Below are 9,650 nucleotides of genomic sequence, written 5' to 3' on the forward strand. Positions count from 1 at the left end.
GCTTTTGCACTCTGGGCAGCTTCATGGTTATCGATGGATGTATGCAAAATGCAGAATAAATGGACTTCATGCATGTGAGAAAAGAGGATGTGCGTTTGATTTATATTAATTATATTAATTTATTATAAACATGAAACAACAACAAAAAACGAACAATTCTTTAGGCTTAAATCAACCTCAACAGATTAGCATTAATTAGCAATGTTACTGAAACGTACTTTACCAATTAAGGCTTGCTTTACAAATTACTAATTATGAATTAAACAATCAAATCTTACCACACTGAACTCAAAAGTTTTTTTTAACCGTTAAATTAGATTAATAAGCGAAGCGGGGATCAACCACATCATGCAAACAGCGGCTTTGGAAGTTGCACTTGAATGACCAAAGGTACGCTAGTCACCTGATTTTATTGTTGCATTACTACAGAAAAGTTTTGGGTTATATCGCAAAAGTTTTGGGTTATAACACAAAGGTTTTGGGTTATAACGCAAAAGTTTTGGGTTATAACGCAAAACATAACTTTTTTTTTTTTCTTCTGCCGTTTTTTTTCTGTTCCCTTGTCACCTTAGGGGCTCCGTAGCTCCGTACCCTTAGGATCAATAAATCAATATTTACTGGTTTATCAATATTCAGTCAACAAAATGAGCAGAACCAATAAGTTAAACCGGATTTATTCCCAAGATATATGACAGATATCAACATGTTACCTGAATTAACGAACGGAATATTCTTCCGTTTTAGGTAATAATGAACTTACCATCACAAAAATTTCCGATAAAGCACATAATGCCAGTTAAAATGAGAGCCCGGAAATGCATTATCCTTTAACTGGATTGTACCGCTTCTTACGCTGAGATGTCTCGCAACTGGCGGCGGGTAACGAGAAAACTTCAGGGTGAGAACAACTAATATTACGTCCATAAAAGGACTCAAGACAAACATTGAATAAGCACCGGAAGCAACTACCAACACGGAAACACAGGCTGGTCAGTCGCCGGAGAGGAAGGCACACACACACACACACACACACACACACACACGGTGGGTAATTTATACACGGCTAAAGATACGCGAGGATCGGACAGGGATCACGCAGGACGCCCTTCCATAGAGAAACATAGACGCTACAATTGGAAGTGCATCAAGTATTTATAACTACACACACGAGGGGCTATTTATAATGTCTCAACATGTTCAACGCATTTCACCGGCGCTGCTATAAGAATCCGTGTATCATTCGTCCTTTCCATTTTCAATTGATAAATGAAAATCAAAAAATGAAAATCTGATTGTTTTTTTTGTTATTTGATTTTAAATCAGAAACGAAAAATGAAAATTGTCTTGTATTTCATATTTTAAAATTTCATTTTGGATCAAAAATACAAAATTGAAAAGGGTCCACACAACAGAATCTGTTTTAAATATTTAATTGCTGGGTTGTGCGTCACCCGGAAATTGTTATTTTTTGCGAGCTACTGTTTCAGTGAGCTAGCGAGCAGGCGGCCCATCACGACTCACGAGCCATTTCCAACCGTTATTCATCAAACATGGATAGTTATGTGCTGTTCAGGGGAACAAAACGGCTGACTCTAAAAGAAGAAGACATGATCACCGAAAAAATAAGCAGGATCTTCCAGGTAATGGACTCTTATGTAGCTTCCCTAAATATTTTTGTCTTAAATTGCACGTGTTCTGTACTTTAAACCACGCAACATGTGCAAAAATTTGTTTTTAATTAGGCTACTTCGTACTTTTTTAAAGGTTCGTCCACTCAGTCTTTATATTACCGATGATTCCAATGTGGCCGTATTTCCGGCAAGTGATGGGCACTTCAGCACTTGTGACCTGATGTTAAGGGGTCATTACGAAGTGCATGGGGAGAGCTGTGATGCCGAGGAGGTACCCGGGCCCGTACCATACAACCCCACCCGCTTTTCCTTCCACCGACCGCCGAGTGCAGCTGCGGGCTCAGCGGGCGAGACCTTCTTCAAGAGCTACAGTGGCAAAGGCATACCAAAGGTGACTGTTGTAGATTAGATACTTTAATTATCATGAAAGAAGTTAAGATGTGGAGTAGCTTGTACACATAAAAACGCAGAGACACAAATACTAAAAAAATATATTTTGAAAATACGTCTGTAGTTCCATGTCAGCAATCTTCTCCTGTGTACATTAAAAGGCTTGATGGCCCTGGGGACAACAGATCTCCTTAGATTAACTCTCAAAACAAAGGATAGTGGCCACAATCTTGCCTAGCATGTATTCATATGTGACTGCTGCATTTGCAAACAAATTTGTAATTTCTTGAAACTGCGACAATTACTCAACTACGTATTGTGATAGAAGTGTTAAAAGTACTGCTTTAATAACAGCCATCTTTATCCATCTGTATCCAAACAGTGTTAGTAAATAAAATAAATAAAATAAAATAAAAAAATCTTAATATAAAAGTTATGGCCAAAATTGCAGTGAACTGGCCACCGTCAACACTATCAAACTATTATGTGCATATGATTGGATCAGATTAATACGAGTTTATGAATGTGTATGTAGCATTTTCCTGCTATAGAAATTAAAGATTACAGTTTTTAACTACTTGCCATATTCCTGGATTGTCCCAAGAAATTTTATTTTTATTTTTTTTGTTGTTCAACTAAAATATTTTTTGCTTTCAGGACCATCTTCATTGCTGACCTTGTGGATGGAAAATTAGAAACAAGCCGAGCCCTGACGGTGAGGTTCTCTGAATTTGAGGCTTCTGTCATGGGAATCACCAGTAAAGTGAATGAGGCCCTCGAACAAGAGGACTCCGTCATCCTTACTGATGGACAGGGTAACAAAATCTTGGAAACAGAAGGAACCAGAGGTAAGTTTGAAATTTTATAGCCATAAGGTTTTAAGAAAAACTACAAAAATTTATCAGAAAAATATACTTAATTAATGTACAATTAAATAATCTACTTCACTTGCAGGATCAGCATTTTGGAGGCAAAATGCAAGGAAAGTCTTGGCTGTGAAGGTGGAGGATTTCTTGCAGTTACAAGGAAATAAGAAAAGGAGGCTGAGGTATATAAACTGTATTTTCATTACTGTCTGACCAACTTTTTTCCTGGCTTGCTTACTTCTGTCAGCTGCATGTGTGCAGTATATTAGGATATTCTAGGAAGTGAGGACTTGCATTATTGTGATACTTTTTGCCAAAATAAGCCCTTCTAGTTTCTGCTATTTCCATTGCATTAGTTGGGATCACTATTGTTCGTCTGCTTAAATTCAATGAGTTTGGGTGACAGATCAATGTAAGTTGCAACAATACTTATTACATTTAGAATTGTTAAAATAAAATGACAATTAACATGACAACAGGACTAAAAAACTTGCAGATTTTATTTAAACAAAGGAAATAACTTTGAGAGAACAAATTGCAATGTTTTTTGCTTATTTTTTTTCAGTCGACGAGATGATAATGGCCTTGATGCTGTGTTTGATAAAATTGAGGAGGTGGTCCTGGCATCACAAGGACTTCAGGAGGTGTCAACAACAATGAAGGAGTTGATGGAGCTGGCCAGTTCCAACCGCAGAGTTTCCCTGGCAGCAGCTGAAGCAGCAACTATTAAAGATGCCTTTGCCTGTCTTATCTGCACAGGTAATTGAAAAAAAAATCTTCTACATGCAAATTTCAGTGCAACTCATATACTGAAGTTCATGAAGAATGTAGACCAACACTAATCAAATCAAACTTAATTTCAGAAGCACTTTTCATACAAAGATTGCAAATCAGTGCATTCCTGATTAAAATAACCCCACACAAACCACATTCCCATCCCTCCCCCATAGATCAGGTACACCCCCTCTCCGTGACTCAGCTCCTATACAAATACAAACTTAAGAGTAGAATTATTTCCCACCTTCTGGTATAAGTCAGGACATGTGCAGCTGAATTTTGTAGAAGCTGTGAACCTGAGATACTGCTTTTAGGAAGACCAGAAAGAAGGGCATTACAGTTGTCAATTCTACAGGTGATAAAAGCATGCATTAGTGTCTGTGTTGGAACAGTTACTTAGACAGTAAATTTTTTGTTCATTTACAATTGTTTTTATCAAATTTGCAGGTCCTTTGGTTGAGCCCATTGTTTCTTCATGCTGCCAAAGCCTTGTTGGTTGCAGAAGCTGCATCGATGAGTGTAAGAGAAATTCAGTGTTTTGCCCAAAATGTCGAGCCGATGACTTCCACATGAACACACAAAGACTAACTGGACTGTCTGATGCACTGGCTGCTCTGGGCAACATTTTGTGGCAGTAAAGGTGGTTAGTATGCCATTGGGCTGTTTTCAGCAGAGTTCAATGTTAATGTCAAAGTTCAATGTTATGCATTCAAAGCACTTTAGACTGTAAAATGTTTGCAAAAGATTTGAGAAGTTACTTTTATTTGTAAGATGCTGCAAGAGCCAAACTACCTGATTTTTACACAATTTTATGTGGAATGGTTTTACTGTTTTTTTTAATTAAGTCAGATTCACATATGTTTACTGTAATGTTCCCACATTTCCTGTAAATGCTTGCAACTTAAGCACTGTTGGGTTTTTTTTTTCCAACAAAGACTAATCTGTTCTTTGTGTTACAAAAATTGTTTACATTTTATAGCATAGGAATTATGTTCTGACAAATCTGAGGTCCACACTTAAATGGAACTAGTTAAAGGAAAACAGTATGTACAGTAGGATTTTTCATTGCTGCTGACTTTTTACCTCTGTTTTTGTACCTTAGTGAGGTTGAAATAAAAGTTCAAAGCAATAAAACTTTCTCCTTTATTGTCTATCCTACAACTTAGAAGTATGATAGTTGTGTATCACTGATCAATATCTACAGCCATAGACCAAATGCTCTATTTATTCAGCTGCTAGAGAACACCAATGTTTGTGAGGAAACACCGCTAAAACACTCAGATGCTAAACATCCATCCATTCATTATCTACACCCCTCTTTCCTGTGCAGGGCTGTGGGGGGCTGGTGCCTATCACCAGCAATGATTGGGCGAGAGGCAGGATACACCCTTGACAGCTCACCAGTCCATCACTGAACTCTATACACACTCAAACATATCTTACAGTTAAACGTATTAGGGAGATTAAGGCATCTTGGAAAGGAGCATAGTCATTGTTCACTACATGATTAAAAAGAAGAGAAATGTCAGGGTACATCTCTGCAAAGATTTCTTCTGCATGGCATCTATCTTCTTCAGATGAAAAGGGGTCAGTTCCAAAGGTAGACACCCATGTCAGGGAAGGTCCCAGCTCCTGCTCATACAGGTTTGCCACGACAGAGGCACATGGCAGCAGCTCCTCTGAGACTTCAGCTCGACATCTGTTTGCAGCCAGTTCATTAGGAATTCCACGTCCTAATTTTTTTAAAAATCAAAACAAGACTGTTTATTTTTGCTGTATTTTCAAGTTTACATTTTAAATCTAATACATTTAAATATTGTGTTTAGCATACCTGGGATCCTGTGTGCATTCCATGATTGGACCACTCTGTCAAGTCCAATTTGACTCACTTGAGATGTCAGGTTTGATATGCAGAATTTTGTTAGGTTGTCCTCCATGTTCACAACCTCTTGGTCTAGTAGGTGCACCAGAGCCTGTTTCAGGGGGTAGTTCACACGGTTGTTCACCTCTGGCCACAACCTTTCCACTCGTAGGTTCTGTTGATTACAAGTCCAAATCATTTTTTTCACATAAAATATGACAGCAGAAACAAGTTAACAGGAAGATTAGATTATTGACATATTTGGAAATAGTACATTTTCAGTGTTAAAGGAACTACATTTTTTTTTTTTAAACCTGGACCTTATAGCATGTAATATGTTCATTTACTCACCCTGGTATTTGTAGTCCTCTGGGAGATTTTGTAGATCTATCCACGATCAGCGTCTATCCATTTAATGGGAGTGGTACAGGCATCAACAAAACAGCCTCTAAATAAGGCCTTATTTGCCACAAAACCTCTTCCTTTTGAAATTTATGAATTTCTTATGAATTGCTAACACTATTCCTCTTAATTCTGAGCATGTCTGGGGTCTTTTACAACCATTTAGTAAAACTACGCTGGCACTCCACTTGCCGGCACTTTCAGTGATGTCATGGCTGCATACCACCTGAGTTGTAGTCTGAGCAGAACTTTCACTCTGTGCTCCATTTGATGGTCGGAAAATTTGGAAATTGGAAACAAGCAAACATGGACCATGTTGGTATTTGCATTAGCAAGTTCTGTGTAACTGACAGCTGTTGTCAAACACAGAGTGAAAGTTCTGCTCAGACTGCAACCAAGATGGTCTAAGGTCATGACGTCACTGAAAGTGCCAGCTAGTGTAGCCGAGCTAGTTTTATTTAACAGCTGTAAAAGTCCCCGGATGATAACATCTAAAGCTCCTCCAAGACGCTTCAAAATAACAGAGGAATAGTGCTAGCGATTCATAACAAAACATTGGCAAAATGAAGATTTGTGGCAGACAATGTCTAATTTACAGGCCGCACTTACTCTGCCTGGACAACTCCCATTATATCAATCAATCAAACTTTATTTATGAAGCGCTTTTCAAACTACATGGCTTCTCAAAGGGCTTTACAGATTAAAATGACCCCACAAAAATCACCCTTCCCAAACCCAAAATAAAAACATCGTCACAGCTATATCTCCCCCCCCCCCCCACCCCCCAAAATCAACCCAACCCAACCCCCATACACACACACACATAAAAGCAACAGTAAACAAAAGCAACAAGGGGCTGAGTACAGATGAGAATGAGTTCCTATATTTGATTTCGTATTACCAAGCACTCACCCTTGTTGATGTGGTTTGGAGATATGGTGGCCTGCTGAGGTTGTGCCTATATTGTGACAGCTTTTCTTGCACGTAAAGACACAGGAAAAACTCCCTGCCATGGTCAACTCTGACTTGGTCCCACATGCCATGCTTCACAACTGCAGGTCTGGAAGAAACAATGTTCACTTGACTAAATGGACTTTAACAGATTACAGAGAAAGATGTATATACTTACAAGACATACAGGGGAGGAATGAATTATGACAAATTTTTAAGGTGGTAGTTATTGCTTACCTGTATATTTCCTCGTAAATGACAAGGTTGTTTTTTACTGGCATTGTGGAATGTGCAACAATCTTGCTGCTGTAGCCATCAACGGCCAAGACATGTGTTGCACCAAACATTACAAGCTTTTCATTCTGGTCCAGATGAAGTTTATGACCCATGTATTCAGCATGATAGGGAGCTGGATTTAAATTTCGAGCACCCTGTGTAAAAATAAAAATAATTTAAATTAATGCAAACTCTCAGACTAATAATGGCTCACAACGTTCAGGAAATGGTTTTTAATGACAGAACACTTATTTACAAACATAACTTGTAGAAAAAAATGTGTATTAAGCATTGTATTGTAGTTTTACGTCATTATCCTTTCCTTTGGTCCAAGAAGTTATTACTATTAATAAAATTAATAGTTAAAAGGCAACACCTCCCCAGCAGAAACAAATAACTTAGCTTAAATGTCAGTCTCAAATGACTTTTAGTGTCAATCTGGAAATATTTAAGAGCAAATGGTTAAAGATTAAAGGTTCAAGTTCATGCAGTGGCTTCAGAAAATCACAATAAATAACAGAATGGTGACAGATCACCTCTTCAGAATACCGTTTCTTACAGGTTACACATATCATCTGCTTTGCCCAATTTACAATCCTTAAAATATCTGGTGAGAAGGGAGATGGTTAAAGTTTCTAAAGAATAATAAGCAAAAGAAGACTGAATGATCCTGGTGGGTTACCCAATAAAAAATAAACATAGTTTTGAGTGAAATATCTCTGAAAACCACGATTCCTGTCTGGTTTCTCCCACCAATGAGTATAGTTTTCTCAGCTCGCCTAATCTCTTAACTGTGAAGACAGTACATCGTCATCATCATCATCATCATCCCTGCTCTAGCCTCTGGTATTATGTCTCCTCCCTGACTCTGGTCTTTAGTATTGTGGTGTTAAAGAAAAATAAGAATGTGACAGAATTTTGACAGAATTAGGAGGAATAACAGCTATATTGCTGTGGAAATTATCCTTCTTAGTCCGACTTATTCCATAGATATTTTTTCTCAGCTTTTCACCTGTCAGACCCTCCCTGATCTCTGACCTGGCTGTGTTTATTGTAGCAATAAATATTTATTTCAAATATGTGAAAAGCAGCAGTAAAGTTCTGTACAGAAATATAAAAAAAATGGTTTATTCATAGCATGAACTAACTAGCAGGGGATGTGTCGTAGATAAAAATTAGTGCTGTTAATCAGTTTAACATAATATATTGACATGTATTACCTACTAGTCATCCTACCTGACGCCGGAATTCATGGTATGGCTGATGGAGCTCCTTCAGGAATCTTCCGACCCGACCTTCTCCTGCATGAAGCCCCATTGATGCCAGATAGCCAGTCATGAACTTCCGGCCATACGATGGTCCAGTCTGTCACGGAATTGTCACATTATTAAAGGAAATATTTGCTAAATAAGCGGTGGGAATCGAAATATACACTTACTTCGTAAATCGACCGAGCCAAAATCCACTCTAATGCTGCGTCTGCCAAAAGTCGTTTTCTCTTTAGGTCGTGTCTAGCACAAAATCTTCTGACACTTCTTTCCGAGCAGTCTACGATATTCATCTGCTTCAGTGTGCAGGAAATTTCTGCGTGTGTCATACCAGTTTTGAACAACTCCATGATTAATGTGGAGTGTAGCTCCAGCGCTGCCATACTGTTGCTAACTTTTTTCTTTTTTTAAAAGCTTTATTAACAATTATAGCGTTATACAATACACAAGCCCGCCTATTTGCTCGCAGAACAATTTCCGGGTGACGCACAACCCAGCAATTAAATATCAAAAACAGATTCTGTTGTGTGGACCCTTTTCAATTTTGTATTTTTGATCCAAAACGAAATTTTAAAATAGGAAATACAAGACAATTTTCATTTTTCGTTTCTGATTTAAAATCAAATAACAAAAAAAACAATCAGATTTTCATTTTTTGATTTTCATTTATCAATTGAAAATGGAAAGGACGAATGATACACGGATTTATAAGTACTATACACTTTATGTCTTGACTTCGAAACGGAAACTGAAAATGAGGAACACAGTACTAATAATCATCAGGGTATCATTCGTCATTTGAAATTTCCGTTTCAAAACCAGAACGGAAAAACAAAAAACACTGGCGTGTTTCGGTTTTTCTGTTATGAAATCAGAACGAGAAAGCTGTAAAATCGCGTTTTTTGTTTCGTTTTTGTGACACTTAGGGTAAATCCAGGGGATGCCGGACATGTCACATATAAAATTATTTTTCTGTTATACCATTTACAGTGCAAGTCATAAGTTTGGAAACACGTACCCGTAGAAAGGTACTATTCTATACATTTTAGGATAATTATAAAAACATAAAAACTACAAAATAACATATTTCTGCTATAAACAGCATATACCAGTGTAGCCGGGTACCAGCATGGTCAGTATAATGCATGCTGCATGGCTATACCAGCATATATGTTGTGTTTTGATACTGGTGGACCAGTACCAAAACATGGAAATCATGCTGGTCTAT

General features: G+C 37.8%; 3 protein-coding genes across 5 annotated transcripts in view; 1 reads left to right on the top strand and 2 right to left on the bottom strand.

Annotated features, from left to right (window-relative positions):
* LOC111838281 (lymphocyte function-associated antigen 3-like) overlaps positions 1–997 on the bottom strand; it is a 20,414-nt gene extending 19,417 nt beyond the window's left edge. Inside the window, exon 1 of the mRNA XM_072700192.1 lies at positions 761–997. Coding sequence (XP_072556293.1) covers positions 761–821 — 61 coding nt within the window. The 5' untranslated portion in view covers positions 822–997. The remainder of the gene's footprint in view (positions 1–760) is intronic.
* Positions 864–4,798, top strand: LOC140578601 (uncharacterized). 2 transcript variants are annotated; one of them, XM_072700191.1, is made up of 6 exons: positions 864–1,640; positions 1,860–2,022; positions 2,679–2,869; positions 2,976–3,069; positions 3,453–3,646; positions 4,112–4,798. In XM_072700191.1, exons 2-6 carry the CDS (start codon positions 1,877–1,879, stop codon positions 4,300–4,302), a joined length of 816 nt encoding a protein of 271 aa, XP_072556292.1. In that variant the 5' UTR covers positions 864–1,640; positions 1,860–1,876; the 3' UTR covers positions 4,303–4,798. The 2 variants fall into 2 exon arrangements, with proteins under 2 accessions (XP_072556292.1, XP_072556291.1); XM_072700190.1 differs by having other exon boundaries at positions 866–1,640; positions 1,765–2,022.
* LOC140578600 (uncharacterized) lies at positions 4,784–9,055 on the bottom strand. 2 transcript variants are annotated; one of them, XM_072700188.1, is made up of 6 exons: positions 8,593–9,053; positions 8,391–8,519; positions 7,116–7,309; positions 6,840–6,987; positions 5,496–5,700; positions 4,784–5,397 (listed from the first exon to the last, which is right to left on the bottom strand). In XM_072700188.1, exons 1-6 carry the CDS (start codon positions 8,803–8,805, stop codon positions 5,093–5,095), a joined length of 1,194 nt encoding a protein of 397 aa, XP_072556289.1. In that variant the 5' UTR covers positions 8,806–9,053; the 3' UTR covers positions 4,784–5,092. The 2 variants fall into 2 exon arrangements, with proteins under 2 accessions (XP_072556289.1, XP_072556290.1); XM_072700189.1 differs by lacking the exon at positions 4,784–5,397 and adding an exon at positions 5,877–5,929 and having other exon boundaries at positions 5,564–5,700; positions 8,593–9,055.
* Positions 9,056–9,650: the final 595 nt, after the last annotated feature.

Source organism: Paramormyrops kingsleyae, chromosome 16 (assembly GCF_048594095.1).
Source record: "Paramormyrops kingsleyae isolate MSU_618 chromosome 16, PKINGS_0.4, whole genome shotgun sequence".
Lineage (NCBI taxonomy): Eukaryota > Metazoa > Chordata > Actinopteri > Osteoglossiformes > Mormyridae > Paramormyrops > Paramormyrops kingsleyae.

What these genes read in the sequence shown, in the direction of transcription:
- LOC140578601 (XM_072700191.1), top strand. Translation starts at nt 1,877, where the DNA reads ATGGGGAGAGCTGTGATGCCGAGGAGGTACCCGGGCCCGTACCATACA. An exon ending in AATAAGAAAAGGAGGCTGAG is followed by an intron (nt 3,070 to 3,452) that starts GTATATAAACTG and finishes ATTTTTTTTCAG; the next exon opens with TCGACGAGATGATAATGGCC. An exon ending in TGCCTGTCTTATCTGCACAG is followed by an intron (nt 3,647 to 4,111) that starts GTAATTGAAAAA and finishes TCAAATTTGCAG; the next exon opens with GTCCTTTGGTTGAGCCCATT.
- LOC140578600 (XM_072700188.1), bottom strand. Translation starts at nt 8,805, where the DNA reads ATGGCAGCGCTGGAGCTACACTCCACATTAATCATGGAGTTGTTCAAA. An exon ending in ACCATGAATTCCGGCGTCAG is followed by an intron (nt 7,310 to 8,390) that starts GTAGGATGACTA and finishes ATTTTTACACAG; the next exon opens with GGTGCTCGAAATTTAAATCC. An exon ending in ATTTACGAGGAAATATACAG is followed by an intron (nt 6,988 to 7,115) that starts GTAAGCAATAAC and finishes TGTTTCTTCCAG; the next exon opens with ACCTGCAGTTGTGAAGCATG.